The following is a 19,798-nucleotide window of genomic DNA, read 5'->3' as shown; positions in this document are numbered from 1 at the left end:
ACTCTTAGGTTAGGCCTTAAGCCTGCCCCTTTCCTAATTTTTCTTAGGGATCCTGTGGAGTGTTTGGGTGTCAGGAAGATTATCGCTGTACCCAATAGCCTGGCTTTCCCTTACTCAAGACAAATGGGTACAGTCGATCATATCCGAGGGTTACAAAATTCCCTTTATCCAAACCCCAATTCAGCAAAAGGGAACCCTTCCAGACATTCCACCCGGTCTAAGGGAACTAGCAGTATCGGAGATATCAAAACTGCTAGCAAAAAGAGCCATCCAGCCAGTCCCAGCAGACCAACTAGGATCCGGAATCTACTCAAGGTTCTTTTTGGTACCGAAAAAGACAGGGGACTGGAGACCAATATTAGATCTCAGCAAACTAAACAAGTTTGTAAAGAGAACAAGATTCCGGTTGGTCACGCTACAGTCCATTCTACCCTTTCTGGGCAAGGACAATTGGATGTGTTCCGTGGACCTTCAGGATGCGTACTATCACATCAAAATTCACAGGTGCTCCAGAAGGTTTCTCCGCTTAGTCACTACCAATTCAGAGCTCTGCCCTTTGGTCTCACTACAGCCTCCAGAGTGTCCACCAAATGTATGGCAGCGGTTACGGCTCACCTGAGACGGCAAGGATTCCAGGTGTTTCCATATCTAGACGACTGGCTCCTCACCGCCACCATCAGGCATCAACTTCTCCAAGCCAGAGCTTACACCATTCACATTTGCAGAGGGCTAGGAATCTCTATAAATTTCAAAAAGTCTGCCTTGTCGCCTTGTCAGTCTATTACCTTTATAGGCGCCAACTTGAACACCGTACAACTTTCAGCAAAGTTAACAGATCAAAGGGTCTTAGATATTCAAAACCATGTCCATGTTCTTCTTCAGAGCGACAAAATTCAGGCCAGGTATGTCCTGAAAGTATTGGGTCTTATGGCGGCTGCCATAACACTTCTTCCCCTTGCACGTTTTTACATGCGTCTTCTACAGTGGATGCTTTTCGCCCAATGGTCTTTTCAGCAACTCCCCATGCACCACAAGATTATGATAACTCCAACTTGCAAAAGTCATCTGTCCTGGTGGATATTGTCCCCTCAAGTCCATCAAGGCAGACCCTTTGTTCCTCCTCCCCCGGTCGCCACGGTGACATCGGACGCCTCCCTGATCGGCTGGGGGGGGGGGGGCATTTTCAGGGCAGGATGGTCCATGGCACTTGGCAACCTTTCAAACGCCACCTGCACATAAATGTCCTAGAGATGAGAGCAGTGCTTTTAACGTTGCAAGCCCTCCATGACTTTCTTCCCCTAGGAACTATTGCAATCCAAATGGACAATATGTCCGTAGTGTGGTATATCAACAAGCAAGGCGGAACCAAGTCCTGTCCCCTGTGTCGAGAGGCACTCAGACTTTGGCAATGGGCAATCTCCTCTCAGCGGTTTCTGATAGCAACACATATCCCCGGGAAGACCAACATCATAGCGGACAGGTTGAGCAGAGCTATACTCATGCCACACGAGTGGTCTCTCAAACAATCTGTGGCAGAAGAGATTTTTCAGAAGTGGGGCCTTCCTTGCTGCGATCTTTTTGCTACACCCCAAAACAGCAAATGCCCTGACTTCTTCACCCTCTTCCCCCTTCCAAGCCATCCCCTCAGAGACGCTCTAGTCCAAGATTGGTCTCGGGGACTTCTCTATGCCTTTCCACCCTTTCCTCTAATCCCACAAGTAATTCAGAAAGCAACCGCCTTGAGAACCAAGTTGATTCGCATTGCCCCTTATTGGCCTCGACAGATATGGTTTCCGTTCCTACATCGTTATCTTTTGGTTCATCCTTGGCATCTGGACCCAGCTCCAGATCTGTTGACCCATCAGTCGGGGCAGCTGCACCAATCCCTACATTCTCTCAACCGCACTGCTTGGTTGCTCCACTTCCGTCCTTAGCCAGGCTTCCTATGATTTTTAATCCCGTCCGAGATATCATAGTAGCTTCCCTTAAATCTTCCACCAGAAGGATTTACACTAGTAAATGGAAACGTTTCTCCTTCTGGGCAAAGACAAGGAATATAGATCCCTTTACTGCCCCAATTCATTCGGTGTTAGACTTCCTAGCCAAAATTTTTCATTCAGGGTCTTCTGCCCCTACAGTAAAGGTTCAGTTGGCAGCCATATCGAATTTTCATACAAGCTTATCGGACCACAACATCATGTCCAATAAGCTTTGCAAAGCTTTCCTTAAAGGTGTATATTTACTTAAGCCTCCGATCAAAGACCCTCCACCTCAGTGGGATCTTAATTTAGTCTTAACATCCTTGATTCTTCCCCCCTTTGAACCTGCGGTCTCCTGTTCATTGAAATTTCTTTCCTGGAAGACACTCTTCCTAGTCCCCATTACTTCTGCTAGGAGAGTATCTGAGCTTCACTCTCTCTGCATTCGTCCTCCCTACTTAATCTTCCATAAAGACAGAGTTTCTCTAAGGACTAATCTATCCTTCTTACCCAAGGTGGCTTCGCAGACAAACTTAAATCAATCAATTGATCTCCCAGTATTTTTCCCAAACTATACTAATAGAGCGGAGCAGAAGCTACATTATCTAGATGTTCACCGCCAGCTCTGATACTATTTGGATAGAACCAAACAAATAAGGAAGTCTGATCAACTGTTTTTATCGTACGCAGAAAATAAGAAAGGCCTTCCTGTTTCTAAGGTGATCCTATCTAGGTGGCTGTCTTCTGTGATTACATCTGTTTATCAACTCGGAGGCAGGGAATTAACTTCTAAGCCAAAAGCCCATTCAACTAGAGCACTAGCTACATCTACAGCTTTTCAAGCTAGACTACCAATAGACACTATCTGTGCAGCAGCCACATAGGCCTCTCCTCATACCTTTGTTTTGCATTACAAATTGGACATGGCCTCCAGGGACAGAGCAACATTTGGTTCCACCATTCTTAAGAGTCTGTTCCAATGAGCCACCCAGGATGAAGGTGCTAGGGACGCGGTCCCATCCAGCAAGAATGAAGGCGAGATTGACAACTTAACATTGAGAAGTTATGTACCTACCATAACGTTCCATGTTAGTTGTCTTCTTTCTTGCGTCCCACCCACCATCCCCCTAGCCTGGACAGACCGAGAAGATCTTCCCTTCCTTGAAGGGTCCTTATATTCCCTTGTTCACCATCTAGGTGTCCTAGGATATACATAGTGTAGATAATGATCTTTTAGGGGTTTTATCCCTCTTCCTCCTCCTTCCAGTTGGAGGATTTTGTTTTATTGGCCTATGCTAGGTTTTTCAGCTTCCAAACGAGATCTGGGGAGTTATCGCCTAGCATCATGGGATATAGGGTTACCTCGAGCCGGTAAAATAAGCTCTCGAGCTTTAGTAAGTGGCCGAGTCGGTCGGCTTCAAACCCATCCAGCAAGAAAGAAGGTGAGAGAAGACAACTAACATGGAACGTTATGGTAGGTACATAACTTCTCATTAACAAACATTCATATGAAAATAAAGACAATTTTGACAGTATAAAAGATGGGTAATTACTCTGTGGGCCATTTTAAGCTCAGTTAATTCCTCTTCCAAAGGTGAGAAACAAACTATGTACCTCATATTTGAGGTAAATACTATAACCATTTACCACCCCTCATATTTATGCATTAATAGATGTTGAACACTGAGCATTTGAAGAAGTGTATTGGTGAGTTTGTCAAGTAGGTAAAGATCATGTGATTAGTGCTTAAAATTCAAAGAAACAGAGGTGAGGGAAGGAACTCTGTAGGGCAGAAAACGTCAATATTGTAGTTAAGACGTGGAGTATAAAACAAGTTCAGAGACAATCATATGTATGGCTATCCTAAGGTTTATATTACAAGTATAGAGGTGGAGGTGTTGCAAAACAATGTTTAGTTGGGAAATGCTAGCAAAACTTTTCAGGTATTTGGTGAAGGCTGGTTGTGGGGCATAGGATTCCGATTAAAAATGTTTTGATATTTGGAACTTCACAAAATCTAAAAAAAAAAAAAAAAAAAAAAAAAAACTCCTAAACATCTCAATGTTTCCCCAATAGAAACAATCATATCCTTTAAATAGTTAGGTTTATGACTAGACCAGTCACGTATCTTCCAAAGCCCCATTGAAAACACCAGGAAAAAGATCAGTTCTCTCTTAATTCTGGTCATGGAAAATATCTCCTTTTCACTCCAGACCAGCTAGAGCTGCAATAGACAAAGGAGGAGTCCTTGCTCAACTTGAATATGGACTGCCCATCATAGCCACAGCCTCTTAAAAAAAAAAAAACATCCACTTTACAGTCCATTGAAAACAAAATCTGCCAGTTTATTTCCACTCCCCCCCCCGAACACCACAGCATCACCCTCTCCAAACCCAAATGGGTACTCATAGGGTTTGTTCTCTTTAAGCTACTTCAGCCCAGTGCATTTTCACCTCTTGCAGCCAAACTCTGTAATAAAATGATCCCCTACAACCTCTGCAATCTCTCCCAATTAAATCCACTCTCCAGACACCCTAATCAAACTGCACTTTACTGACCATTCCTTCTCCATTCTTGTACCCAAACACAGTCCTCTCCCCTCACCTAAAAGAAGTCTCATTTTTCCCGCATTCAGAGCACAACTCGAGACCTCCATCAAAAATCTGACTACAAGTGTTTTTCCACTGGACCCATAACCTAACTCCCTCCTCACCTACATCCCACTGTTCTCACCTACTGATTCCCTATTTACTCCAAAAATTGTCACATTTGTTTTTTTTTTTTTTTTTTTACTCCTAATTACTACACATTGCTTTAGTTGTCTGTGGGATTATCTACCTTCTGTGATTACTCTGTTTGACTTTGTTCTGTTTTTATTTTTTGTGAATTTCTTCACCTGAGATGTGCCTGAAAATGGTCTGTTGTGGTCAGTGTTACCCCAGTAAACTAAATAAATAAGTAGACAATATGGCATTTAATAGGCCAAGTTTTAGTTTTGTTTGAAATGAGTTTGCATTCTGAAAGGTTTTCAGTGGTAGTGCGACATGATTCCACAATTTAGCTGTACTAGTTGAATAAAGAGACACCTATAGTCTTTAAGTGTGTATGAGTAATTTATGTAAATAATTGCACTGCATGTTGCCATTAAAGTGGTCTAGTTGTCTCTATTAACCTCTAGTTTTTGTTAATGTGGTGAACGAACGTTAGGCTAGGTCAGGACTTGTTTGCTTTAAGTAGTTCTAGGCCAGGCTGTTTCAAGAATTTTCCCACTCTGTTGTAGTTGTATTCTTAAATCCAGTGTGTCCATTGTTCTCCACCTCTTATGATTTATTTGCCCCTTCTCCACTGTTGTGCAATCTTGGAGTTAGTATATATAGTTAGCAGGGGGTGTGGGGGGAGGGATGCAAGCAGGCTTGGCTCCTGCATTAAAAATGTTCAGTATTTTGAATTTTCAATCTTTTGGGATTGTCTTTTGGTTTGTCAGTCTTCTGAAGTAGACCCATTGCTATATATCATAACCTAAGCAGTATTACATAAATTATTCATTTTGTCTTTTTTAAACAAGAAACCTCTTTATTAAACCATCACTTACTACATAAGCAGTTATACATTTATATAAATGCAAACATATCACACAGGCACAATTCTAGTCACAAGCATTTTAGATCACAAACCATATTGACACACTCACAGTTGCAAACATTGTACATCTCTTATAATGTACCCAATCTTTCTCACTCAAACGTTCAAGTCCTGCTGCCTTTGAGACCTCATTCCTCCCCTGTATGTATTATTACCACAATTCCCATTTTTTTTCCCTATTTAGTTTGCTCTTGCCCTTTTTCTAAAGATCTCAGTTCCAGTTGTTTTATGTCTGTTGTTACATTCACTACTTCTAGTATAGTTAGCACAAAGAGCAAATCACACCACTAAAGGCCGTTCAAATATAAAATGTATAAGAAAAAAGAATGAACGTGCCACCTCTTGCTCTCAAATATTTAGATAACTGAAACACTCTTAGTACAAACAGCAGTTTAGGTGGAAGCTTGGTAGCTCTTACAAGAACTGTTGAGCTGTTACAAACAGCAGTTTAAATTGAAGCTTGCTAAAACTGTTGAGCTGTTAGCAGCTGAAACAATCTTCATAAAAACAGCAGTTAGAGTGGAAGTTTGCTGGCTCTTACAAGAACTGTTGGGCTGGTAAGAAACCGCTGAAGCACTCTTAATATAAACAGCACTTTAAGTTGAAGCTTGCTAGCTCTTACAGCAACTGTTGAGCTGTTAAAGACAGCTGAAGCATAAACAGCAGTTTAAGTTGAAGCTTACCAGCTCTTACAAGAACTGTTGATCTGTAAAAACAGCTAAAGCACTATTGATACAAACAGCGATCTACGTAGGAGCTTCCCAGTACGAATTCGACTGTTAAAAACTCTTTATTATATAAAACAAATAGTAAAACAAACAGTAAAATAGAGCATAAGCGCTTTCGGTTATGCTTAACCTTCTTCAGATCCTGTTAGAAATAAGAAAAACTTCCTTTTTATATACAAAGCAGTTGCCACTCCCATTCTGTAGACATCATTCCTTAAAGTGAAAGCTTAGATTGTATTTATTTTTTATTTCTCAGGCCTTGCTCTTTTAATATAGGTTTTAGGGGTACTACCCCATTCAGTCCTGGGGGATGATCTGCTCTCAGATCCATAATCCACCTTGCTTCTTCAGCTTCCATTTTATTCATTAGGTCACCACCTGGTATACTTTCTTTAATGTTTGATAAAACCATAAATCTAAAAGAGTGGTTCTCAAATCTAGAGATATGTTGGTAGAGAGAATTAGTTTCTACCTTGATGTCCTTCAAGAATGCAACTGCAGTCATAACATATGGGTTGTCCTGCCTCAGGCAGCCCTCGGTCGGCTGGATTCCAAAGTCTGGGTCCGGCGTCGGCTGGTGTCGCCTCCTCTCCGACGTCAGAACGGCTGGAGTATAAAGGCATCGGCCGACGCCATCTTCTTCAGTCTTTCTTGCCGTGCGGTGCCCGAAGCAGAAGCAGTTCGCAAGTGCCGGTCGGTCAGCTCCTGTGTTTTCAGTTTCCGAAGTCAACTAAAAGCTAAGTACCCCGTTGGGGAACATTTTTTCTTGCCTCCGCCGATGTCAGAACAAATTGAGAAAGTTAATAATTGTTTGTCTTGTGGTAAACAAATATCTCATAAGGACTTCCATTCTTACTGCCTTCCTTGCCTGGGCCCAGACCACGACGTCTCGGCCTGTGCTGCCTGTGCTTGCTCTAATAAGCGCACCCTCAGGCGCCGGGCAGAATTTGCCGAAGGCTTTTTCGGCGAATCCTTCGCTTATATCATGCAGTCGGAACAACCGACAACACAAATTTCCAAAAAACGAAAAGACCGGGACCGACATCCGCAGCCCGCGTCCTCTACCGATATTTCTCCTAAGCCCTCTGCGTGTGCTTCGGTCCCTTCGGAAGCGGTAATTCAACCGCTCCAGGCCGACGACACAGCGGTAACTCGTCCTTCGGTCCCGGAGACTACACCGGTGCCGGTTATTGATTTTCCTTCAGAAACCGAAGTTCTGAATCTAGACGACACCATTCCCGTAGACAAGGTTACTCCTGCACGTGGGGCAGCTAGGACTCCTGTATCCATGTCCATCAAGGCCTTTGCACGTGCTAAGGCCGCCAGCCAGGCCAAGGCCCATCCTAAACCTACTGCCCAGGCCTCCTCTTCTGATAAACAGATAATGTCTCTTGCTGCAGATCTTATCTCTCTTATCAGGGGGTCTCAGCCTCACCCAGACAGAGGTTCTCGGCCGCCTGCAGAGAAAAGGCCTAGAACTGAGCAGGCTGACAACCTCTCTTCAGATGAAGCCTCTGGGGATTCAGAGCATTCAGATACCCAAGAAGAATCCTTCCAGGCCTATGAGGACTCTGATGCTGAGGAGTCAATTCCCTCTGCCTCTCCTCCAGAGGATTTTTCATTTGGTGAAGTCCTCCACTCTATGAGGGAGCATTTTAAGTGGCAGGGTCAGGAATTTTCTGATTCTAGGAAAAGGCTACGTACTTTCCTCAAGTTACCCCAGCTCAGACCTTTAGCTATCCCTCCAGTTATGGATGTCCTGGATGATGTTTTCTCCGACTCCAGTGCTAACCCTGATTTTCTCCCTCCTGCTCCTGTCAAGCCAGACAGATATTACAGGGTCCCTGACACTCACAAGCATCTCGTTAAGGCCCACTCTGTGGATCTTGAAACTATTTCACAGGGCCCCGAAGGAGTGGCTACTTCCTCAGCCAAGAATCCACTGCCAGCGGATAGGGAAGCAAGGTCCCTGGAGAGATGGGGTAAAAAAGTTTATACCTCTTCCACCCTTGCCATGAGGTCACTTAACTGCCTTTTTCATATGTTTCAGTACCAGGATTATTTACTGGATGATTTACAGAAAAAACTAGCCTCTCCTGAGTCTATTGATAGAAAGGCATTGCAGGATCTGGTCCATAACTCTCAGCAGGTTAGCAATCATTTTCTTCAGTGTGGTTATGATGCATTGGAGGCTTCATGTAGGGCAGCTATGACAGGGGCTGTTATCGTAGACATGCTTGGTTAAAAGAACAGCCACTGCCAGACCATGTTAAAGTAAAGTTACTTGATGCACCTCTGGAAAAACAGAAGCTTTTTGGTGCTAATGCACAAGATGTGTTGAAGTCCATTGAGGAAAAGGCTAAGTCAGTTCAGACAGTCAAAGATTTCCTCCAGGTTCAGCCACCCAGATTCAGCAGGAATTGGCCTTCAAAGAATTGGTCCTTTCCAGACACTGACAAGTTTCAAAGGGGAAAAAACAGGCGTGCTCGAGGTAGAGGGCAATACCGAGGCTCCTACAGGGGCCACCAATGGCAACCACCAAATCAAAGAAGTGGCGCAGGCAGTCCAGCTGCACCACAAGGACAATCACAATGACTTGACTTTCATGACGCCTACCAAAGCTCAAAGAGAAGCACCTTTAGACGGAAAATTATCCTTATTCTCAAAGAACTGGCATATCTTAACCAAGGACAACTGGATTCTGGATTTAATAGACAAAGGTTACAGATTCCACTTCCATACTTTACCAATAAGACAAGGCATGCCAAACCTGCCACATCATCAAAGGGCAGAGGCACTCATTCAAGTTTCAAAGCTGCTAAGAATAAAAGCAATAGAAAAGGTCCCTCCTCAGGAACAAGGCCAGGGATTTTATTCAAGACTGTTCCTTGTTCCAAGAAAAGAAAGCCAATGGAGGCCTATACTGGACTTGTCTACTCTAAATACTTTTCTCATTGTGCCAAAGTTCAAAACGCTGACGTTACAGTAACTCCTTCCCATGCTGGGCAAGGGGTCTTGGCTGGTCACTCTGGACCTCAAGGAGGCATACCTGCATGTCCCAATCAGACACAGTTGCAGAAGATACCTCAGATTTCTTGCAGGGACAGAGCATTATCAATTCTCAGCATTGCCGTTTGGCTTATCTACTGCGCCCAGAGTGTTCACGAAATGCCTGGCATCAGTAGTGGCACACTGCAGACTCCAGGGGATTCAAATATACCCCTACCTGGACGACTGCCTGATACAAGCAGACAACAAACAAACCTTGATAACAAACTTGGACTATGTCATTCAATTACTTCATGCCTTGGGATACACAGTCAACATTCAAAAATCAAGACTACTGCCATCCCAACAGATTATTTTCCTGGGAGCCAAACTGGACACAAACACAAATGGCATTTCTCACAGAAGAAAAACAAGAGCAGTTACCAGAGTACTTCAAAGGCCTAGCAAAGCTCTCCCAGCTGACTGCAAGGAAAGTCCTGCAGGCCCTGGGGTTCATGGCATCTTGCATTCTTCTGATACCTTTGGCAAGACTTCATATGAGAAAGCTGCAATGGTACTTAAAAAGCTTATGGTCCCAACACAGCCAAAGCCTAGAGGACGTAATCCCACTTATTCCATGTCTGCAAAGGGAATTCTTGTGGTGGGCTCAAGCAAGTCAGTTAAACCAAGGCATGTCTTTCAACAAACCTCAAGCAGGTCAAATCATTACAACAGACTCCTCGGATCATGGATGGGGGGCGCACATGGAGGGCAGATGCATTCAAGGGCAATGGAACCCAAGGGAAAGGCATCTGCACATAAATCAAAAAGAGATGTTGGCAGTGATACGTGCAATCGAAACTTTTGAAAGATCACTTCAACAAGGACATTTGCTAATAAGGACAGACAACACCACTGTTATGTGGTATATAAACAAGCAGGGAGGCACTCATTCTTATCCCCTCTGCAGATTAACAATGATTCTTTGGGAAAAGTCCCTGAGTCTGAAGATCCAGTTGCAATCCCAGTTTGTGCCAGGCAAGGACAATGTTCTGGCGGACAAGCTGAGCAGAAATTTCTGGGATCCACACGAATGGATGCTGCATCCTCACATTTTCTCACAAATAACAAGGGCATGGGGAAGACCGGACATAGATCTCTTTGCTTCTCACCTGAACCATCACCTGGAAAAGTTTTGTACAAGAACTCACCATCCTCTAGCCTGGAAAATGGATGCTCTCTCCTTCAGCTGGAATTCCCTAACAATGTATGCATTCCCTCCTCTACCACTGCTGACCAAGGTGATACTGAAGATCAAAGCAGAACAACCAACAGGCATTTTGATAGCTCCAGACTGGCCAAGGCAGCACTGGTACCCATTGCTGTTGAGCATAACTCGGACCAAACCGTGGCCTCTGCCTCTATGGCCTCTGCTTCTAACCCAGCACAATTACAGGACTGTTCATCAAAACCTGCAAACATTGCATCTGACAGCCTGGAGGTTACCATAACTTCTTCCGATATCTCTCTTTCCAAAGAAGTACAAGAGATTTTACTGGAAGCATGCAGACCTTCCACCAGAAAGACCTATTCACCCAAGTGGAAGAGATTCATCATCTGGAATGCCAACAAGGGTCAGGATGCAACAGTATTGAGCATACCTCAGATATTAGAATACTTGGCAGAATTGTTTCATACTGGTCTCTCATATTCTTCCATAAAGATTCACGCTTCAGCAATCTCATCAAAATACAATTGTGATCCACCTGTGTTCTCACATCCCTTGCTAAGACAGTTCCTAAGAGGGATAAAGAATATCAAACCTCCCAGAAAACCACCAGTACCTGCATGGGACCTCAATTTCATCTTGGAAAAATTAACTCTTCCTCCCTTTGAACCAGCAGCATCTTCAGAAATGCAATTTCTATCCTGGAAAACGGTGTTTCTATTGGCAGTAACATCAGCAAGAAGAGTCTCGGAAATACAGGCACTCATGGCAGTACCTCCCTTTCTCATTTTTCATCAGGACAGAGTCTCTCTAAGGACCAATCCTTCTTTCATGCCAAAAATAATTTCCAGGGTGTCTCTAAATCAAGCTATTCACCTGCCTACATTCTTCCCCAATCCTCAAAACAAGGGGGAAAAGCTGCTACATACTTTGGACATACACAGACAACTACGCTACTACTTGGACAGAACAAAGACCACCAGAAAGTCTGACCAACTGTTCATAGCCTATGCTGCTGGAGTTCAAGGAAAAGCAATCTCCAAACAAACAATTTCAAAATGGATTGGACACTGCATCAGATTCTGCTATTCCTTTCATGGAAAAGGTGTGCCAGCCAATATTAGGCCACACTCCACCAGAGCTATAGCCACATCCACAGCTTTCCTAAGAGGAGTGGCTACAAAGGACATTCTAGAGGCTGCTACATGGAGCTCCGTGCATACATTTACCAAGCACTACAACCTGCCTTTATACTCCAGATCCCGAGCAGGCTTTGCTTCGGCAGTCCTGCAGGGCATTTTAGCTACACCATCCCTTTATTAGTTCCAACCACCCCAGCTTGGCTATGGTATTCAACCCATATGTTATGACTGCAGTTGCATTCTTGAAGGACATAGTACAGTTTTGTACCTACCATAAATGTAGATGTCCGATAGATATGCAACTGCAGTCGATTTTCCTCCCTCCTACCCCTCTGCAATTTTCTTTTTGGGTCCACTACCCCTATTCCTTTTTGCTGGGGGTATCTTTTATGGTGTATCTGTTTATTACTGTTGTGCATGTCTGGAATTGTTTATCCATTCACCAAATTTAGCCTTCCTTGGAGGGCACCTGGCATCTGGGGCAAGAAACACTGAAGAAGATGGCGTCGGCCGATGCCTTTATACTCCAGCCGTTCTGACGTTGGAGAGGAGGCGACACCAGCCGACGCCGGACCCAGACTTTGGAATCCGGCCGACTGAGGGCTGCCTGAGGCAGGACAACCCATATGTTATGACTGCAGTTGCATATCTATCGGACATCTACATTTATGGTAGGTACAAAACTGTACTTTCCTTCTATCCCATATGCGGCAAAGAATATGTTCCTTGAATTTTCTGTTCATTTTGCCTATATAATAAGCTGTGCAGATACTACAGGTTTCAACATATACTAGGTTCCTGCTATTGCAATTCACTAACCCTTGGAAAGTATATATCTTATTTGTTACAGGATGTGTAAATGTATCTTTTGTGTTAATTCAAGCACATGCTTTACAGAAACCACATTTGTGTGTACCTCTGTTGGGCCTTGTAGGAGCAGTCCGAGTGATATCATTTCTCATCTCTATTCCATCTTTTTGGCATAAAAGCCTTTTTAGATTCTTTTTGTTCTTAAATGCAAAGTTGGGTTTTTCTCCTACCAGTTCTTTAATTCTAATATCTGAAGTTAAGATCGGCCAATATTTCCTAATAGTGCCAAATGTAGCTGCATTGTCTGTACTATATGTGATCGTACACCTTACTTTGTGTTCTTTGGAGCAGCTTTCTTTATTCTGCTTCATCTCTTGTTCACTCCTTTTAGAATAATGAGGTCTACCTTTATGTTCACGTATTCCCAATATTTGCTCTTTGTTTTTAGTAATCTTTTTTTCTTTATACCATCTTTCCATGAAGTTATTCAACAATTTCTCATGTTCCATCAAATAAACGTCTTCGTTTGTAGAAAGTTTCGATACTCGTACTGCTTGATTGTCCACTATATTTTGGAAAATATGCCTGGGATGCATAGTTGAGTAGTGTAGCATATGATAGCGCCACATAGGTTTTCTGTATATCATTGTTTCAATACTTTTTACAGGATCTAAACTCAATTTCACATCCAAAAATTCTATTTCATGACTTGAGCTTTTAACCTGTAATTTCAGGAAGGTAGTTTTCAAGCTCAAAAAAATCAATGAAATTGAGTGAAGTTTCACATCCTTCCCATGCAATAAAGATATCATCCACAAATCTACTATACATTAGTAGTTTGTTGGTCCAGGTATTTCTAGTGTTATCCAACCATTCCTTTTCCCACTGGGTCACACAGCCCCTATCTATCTCTCTGGGGAATGAATTAAAGAAGCTATTGAACAGAGAAAACACTGTTATAAAAGACTCAGCAGACTTCTTGCAAAATCTACATGGAAGTATGGAAAATAGATGCTCGTTTGAAGACTTGCTTTTGCTAAGTTTGGATGTAAATAATTTATTTACGTGCATACCAAACGAATTTGGCATAAAATCCATTCGGAAATTTGCTAGCCTATTTCTATCCAATACCCCATTAATTTGAAGTAGTTTACTAGAATTGGTACTGGAAAACAATGTGTTTACTTATGGCAATACTTATTACTGGCAGAGATGGGGGGTAGCAATGGGGACCCCCTGCGCTAATAGCTATGCCAATCTGGTACTTGCTCAATGATTTCAATTTTCTAATAATTGCTTTTTTGGCAGCCACCATTATTAGACACAGCAAGACCTTAACATGTCTAGGCAATTCCTATTCTGTATCATAGCTCAAGAAAATCATCTCCCTTGTCAGACCAATCTGCCCACCCAGCATCTCCGACAGTGCAGCCCACAGGGAATCCTTAATCTGACAACTCAATGCACTCCCAGAAAATATGTTCTCAATTACCTCTTTTTTCCCTTTCAAACCTCCAGCATTTACTGTCTCCATCAGGAAAAATTATCTGGAGTGTACTTGGGGTAAAAAATATCTGTGTAAACATTTCCAGGCAAAAATCCAGTAATGTCTCCTGCTGATGCTGTTTGGCCCCCATTGGATTCAGTAAAATTACATCCCACTGACAGACCAGTTAGTGTGGGGAATTTTTTGAGAAATATTTTATTTATGAAATATGCTGCAAAATTCCTTTAAGGCATTGATGAATCACTAATGAAGCTGTAGAAATGGCTGCTATTGAAGACTGCCCAGATGTAAAGGAGATCTGGTGCCAAGTAAGAAAATATCTGATCATTCTCAACTGTAAAAGTTAAGCCTCATGGGCCAGAAATGTCATCTTGGCACTGGAAAAGTAAGCAAAAAGCCAAAGCAGATTTGGGAAGTACTGAGTGATATATTTGAGGTTGTCCTTTAACAAGCCAGGCCCGCCTAAGCCTAGTCAACACATCATTCTGTCATTGAAGAAATTCATTCAGGCTATAGGTCGCTCAGAGTATTCAGCATGAAGCTGCCAATATACTTATTAATTATTCTAGTTAAATGGTTGTGTAGTATTAAATGGGGCCTTTTTGGCTGTGCTGAAAAAGGTGAAACCTTCGGTAATCCACCACAGCAAAAATTCCAAGATTGGTCCATCAGTATTAAAATCAGAAGGTATATGACTGGTGGAATGAGCGTTTATGCTATCTTACAAATGTGAGATTGGCCAGTAATAGCTGCACACCATATATTGAAAGACTGTCGTATTTCAGCATAGGATCGCATTTGCATTAATTTGGAGTGACACGATAGGTGAAAAGAGAAAGCTTGGTCTTTTATTAGGAGATGATTGGTCTCTGTGTTTTTTTGAGTTGGTGGAAATCACGACTGAATTTATCATGTAAAAGTTAAAAACACTCATGATTGGTCAAATGCAAATTGCCCTTTGAAAATCTGAAATTTATTGGATGCACGTCTTTTAAAAGTGAAAATAACAGTTCTAGTTTTACGATCTGAAGAAGGCAAATTGCTGAAAGCTCTTGTCAGACTTTGAAGGACTGCATTTTATTATTTTACTTGTTCTTTACCTTGGAATAAACATCGTTTTATTTTATTTATATTTTCTTGGAATTTTTGCTGTGGTGGATTACCAAAGGTTTAACCTTTTTGATTTAATTTTTCCATTGGTATCCTTAACAGTGTAAGAAAAGTTTTTTTTCTTTTTTGGCTGTGCTGGTCCTTTCCCTAGATAATTTATTGAAAACCCATCAGGAGTAAGAGCCATAAACAAAGTTAATAGAGTATTTACTTGGAAGTATTTCATTAGAATTCCACATGCATTAATTGCATTGAATTTCTTTTGGGGCATACTTTCCTCTGCTGTTCTTTCTAATACTTCTTTAGTTGGGACCAAGTACTGATGAGGTTCTGGTAATGGTGCAGTCATCTGCTGCTTCCAGTCTTTGCATGTCAGAGTACTACTGTGTGTTTGCATTTGTTTCTTGGCTATCATCGCAGAAGTTGTGCAGTTTATAGTCGAGTAAATTGCATCATGTGAGTAAGGTATTTACACAAGTGTAGAAGATGCCCCTCCCAAGTTCACTGTAATGTTAGAATTCTAATTCCTTTTGACATTTTCAGTTGTGCTGCTGAACTTGGGTGTCCTGCATTTCTATTAGTAGCCACTGCTGTGTGTAAGCTGACTTCTGTATTTTTGTTTTTTTTTTTCTCTTTTATTTCTGTGAATAATTTTAGGTGCAGTTTTAGTATTTTCATATAAAATGAGGTGTGAGCATCTTATAACTCCAGTGTGTTATGCAACAGCATGTTCCACTCTGGAGTCTGTGAAGATAAGAATATATAATCCTTGGCTTATTGACTTTTGACTTGAATACAGCAGCATCCCTGATTTTCCATCCAGGGCACTGTAAAGGGGGAGGTATGATGATGGGGGGAAAGATGAATGATGTGCGAGAAGTAACAATAGCATGAAAAGATGACGTCTTGTAGCAAATTTAAGTATAAAATAGCTTATTTGTTTGTTTTACAGAAAGGTGAACTATTTTAACATGAAGGGCTCTTTTGTTGATGATCACACAGTTTGTGGCACACTGAAATCCGGTAAAGAGGTAAGATCTCTAACATTCCATTTATTTTTATCAGATTATAAGATAAGGGGGATGATTGTAATGTCTACCCTCACCCCAGTGGTTTGTAGTGATATTGGGTGATATATTTGAATGAGATGGTGGCAGCCATGTATTGTGCTCAGTCATGGTAATGCAACATTTACCACACAAGTCTCACTGAGCTTTAGCTACTTGCCTTTTTTTTATTATAGGTTCATAGGTTGGTACTAGGCTAGCGGCCCTAGGGCGGCCTATACAAGCCTAGCCATAACAATTCCCTGGATATTTCTTCCCACAATATTTACTTCCCTGGACCCCTGTCTAGCAGGCAACTGATGTGATCTCTGGGGTGAATTTCCTTTTTCCCATCCAATCGTCAAGGTTCCTTTTGAAGAGGGCTAAGGAGGCTCTCTGCTTGACATGTATGGGCAGTCTGTTCCAGAGTATGGGGAGTCTCTGGGTCGGGAACCTATCCCTCCAGCATGTCATCACAATGAACAAAACAAGATTTAGATCCCTGGAGCATGTGGCTCTGAGGGATTGGGATTTCTTTAAGTGGAACATGTCCAACAGCTCAGGGTTTGACATGGCCTTACATGTTAAGCAGAGATCGCCTCTGAGTAGACGATATGCCACAGCGTATAACTGGAGTTTTTTAGATGGTCAGCATAGGGCATCTGCTTTAAGCCTGTGATTCCTTTAGTGAGGTATTTCTGCAGCCTTTCCAGCTGTTAGAGTCTCAGTTATTTGAACTTATGATATGGTAAGGAAACAAATACAGTGATAAGTGCTGGAGGAATCTGATGAATTGGAAGACTGGGTGATGACATTTACTGTGCACTGACCACTTTGTGAAACATTGTGATCATTTATATTTACAATTCCTAAAATGTAAGGCAGAAGCATAAAATATGATCTCAGATTCACCAGATACAGCTTGTTTCCTCTTTTCCTTATGCTGTTATACTGCAGTTTTTGAATTGTTGTTCCCTATTTACATAAACTCTGCTTGTTTTCATATCTAGCCTTTCTAATAAGGTTTGAAGTGCTTTTTTAACCATCTCTCTGACAAGCCATTGACTGAATGTAATCATGTCAGAGTGAGACAACTATGGCAGCAAGCTGAAATACATTGCTATGACCATATTTTTATTCCACTTTTGGTTATCATATGTGATTGTCAGAAATGGCTGTTCTTGGGGGTAATCTGTAGATGAAAGCAAAGGGCAGTTAGGTGATCATGATAAAGTTGTTGTTGTGGCTTGGTGGACTGGGAGACTGTTTATAATGTCGAAGAGTAACAAGTATGAATAATTTATACTGTGATTATTTGTTCTTTTCCTTTTATTACAACTTAACATCAGAGGGGTTGCTCTGTTTTTGGTGGTAAGGGACAGCTTGTGAGTAAAAGCTCAGAGCAGCTACATAGTCTGGCTTGTCTAGGGTCAATGTATGTATCTGTAAACAAGTTACAATTCATTACTAAGGCCATTGCACCTTGCACTTTCTTCACAATTATACATCAGAAATGTGGGCAGAAAGTGGTTGTTTTATTTTGGGGGGCAGGCTGTGTATGAAAGAGGAGGGCAGTTGCATGATTCTTGCAAATCAATTATTAATAATGGTTAGTTTAGTGGGTGTAGATGTTGAGAGCTGCTAGTTGACAGATTGCTGTGGAAGTGTTAATATCATTTCTTCACGAGTAGAGGTGTACACAGAAAGGTAGCTATCTTTTGGGGGTATAAATTAGAAGATATGCTGTATGTGAAAGCACAGGATAGTTAACATGATCACTGTCGAATAAAAATGATAGGGATTGTTGGGGTAGTGTTTATTTTTTCAGAAGGAAGTTGAAATACAGTACATTAACATGTTTTTTTTTTCATCTCAGTGAGACATCAGAAGTGTATTATTCATTTTCTCAACTTGTAATAAAACTCCTATATCGATCAGGTCTATCACACACCTTCATCTTTTCAAACTGTTACAAAAATGTCCTCCAACTCCTAGCTTTGTCCCTGCTCCTTATCTGGGACATAGCTCTCTTAACACCATTCATCACCTTTTTTATACCTCCCTTTAAAGCACTAAAATCACTTAACCTGCTTATCCCCTTCTTATACCTCACTTTATTGTATTTCTTAAACTACTGTACCTCTCTGATTAGCACAACCAAATTACTATTTCATCACTACTTCTCTGTTAACACTCATGCTTGCTTATCTCCCCCTAGTTACCTCACTTTATTGTATTTCTTAAATTACTCCTACCTATCTTGTACACCACTCTTTCTGCAAAGTCTCGGTACAAGGCTTGCAAATTTATTAGTTGTGAATATCAATGCAGTTTTATTATACTGACTGTTATGTTGTATAGTTACTGAAACTGCATCATAAAATGTGTTGTAAATAATTCCATTAAATATGATAACCTTGAAGCTTTTCTCCCTTGGCTTCTGCTGAAAAGGGCCAGCTGTGCAGTCTTTCCTGGTAAATAAGTCAATATGTCTATCTTTAGTCATTCACTCCAAACTACTTTTTTAAATGTTGTATGTGTCTTTTCAAATACGGTGGTGGTGCTGCGGTAGCATTGTCGCCTCACAGTAAGACGCTGTCTGGTTCGATTCTCAGAGCGTCTTCTGCGTGGAGACGTGTGAATGGGCGTACCTTCATTGAAGGTTGTATGTCAAGGCTGGCAACTCGGTATGTAAAAATCAACTGCCAATCATTAGTGGACCGGAATTCCGCTGTGGCGACCCCTAACCGGGAAAAGCCAAAAGACACATCATAATTATATGCTGCATTTATTGCTGTTTTTCAGTTTGCCATTTCTTTTTGTCCTTCATTTATAAAACCTACTGTTTGTGGTTTTAACAAATTTACTGTATAGCCTCCACACATCATCTTTCATCTCTAGCATTAGACATGTATATGAAAGTTGATCTGAGTTCAGCAACCCACAAGTTTGTCTAGTTTCTGCCCATTTCATTGCCTTGTCCCCTTTTTTCATTTGCTCCTAAAATGTATGTTTTTTTTTTTCTTTCCTAAATGCTCATCACATCTTATTACTTTAGATGTATAGCATATTATTAGAGTGTTATTTTTCTAAGGTCTAAGTTCCTTTAAAGTAAGGACATGCTTATACACTTATTTATGCAAGTCTATACATAATGCTGTTTGTATTCCTTTCCTAAATCTGCCCAAACACCCATACCAAATGATGCTGGTTTATGTTGTCTTGTTGATTATTTGACTAAACATTCTGATTTTTGTAGGGATAAGATTGATTTTCTTTCTCTGCTAATGGAGCTGGTATTGGATAGCAATGTTTTTCTATACCATGACATCTGTTATAAACAGAAAAAAGGGGTCGCCATGGGCACAAGTTGCACGAATAGCTATGCGAACCTGGTCATGGCGACCTTTGAAAATGTCTATATCATCCCTAACAAATGTATCTTGTTTTATAAACGGTTTGTGGATGGTTTATTTTTTCTATGGAAAGGATCAGTTGATTCTTTACATGAGTTACACAGGACTTTGAATAATTCTAGTAGTTTTTTGAAATTCACCATGAATTTTTCTTATGTAACCATAGATTTTTTGGATGTGACTCTATGTAAAATCAACTGTT

At 41.4% G+C, this 19,798-nt stretch overlaps 1 protein-coding gene across 1 annotated transcript in view; it reads left to right on the top strand.

The window, feature by feature from the left end:
* Window positions 1-19,798, top strand: part of TXNRD2 (thioredoxin reductase 2) — a 1,479,392-nt gene that overhangs the window by 286,326 nt on the left and 1,173,268 nt on the right. Inside the window, exon 6 of the mRNA XM_044068698.1 lies at window positions 16,087-16,165. Coding sequence (XP_043924633.1) covers window positions 16,087-16,165 — 79 coding nt within the window. The remainder of the gene's footprint in view (window positions 1-16,086; window positions 16,166-19,798) is intronic.

The sequence above is a fragment of the Protopterus annectens genome, chromosome 4.part0, assembly GCF_019279795.1.
Source record: "Protopterus annectens isolate FY-2018-M chromosome 4.part0, PAN1.0, whole genome shotgun sequence".
In the NCBI taxonomy this organism is placed as follows: Eukaryota; Metazoa; Chordata; order Ceratodontiformes; family Protopteridae; genus Protopterus; species Protopterus annectens.
This window is presented reverse-complemented; position numbering and strand designations above follow the sequence as displayed.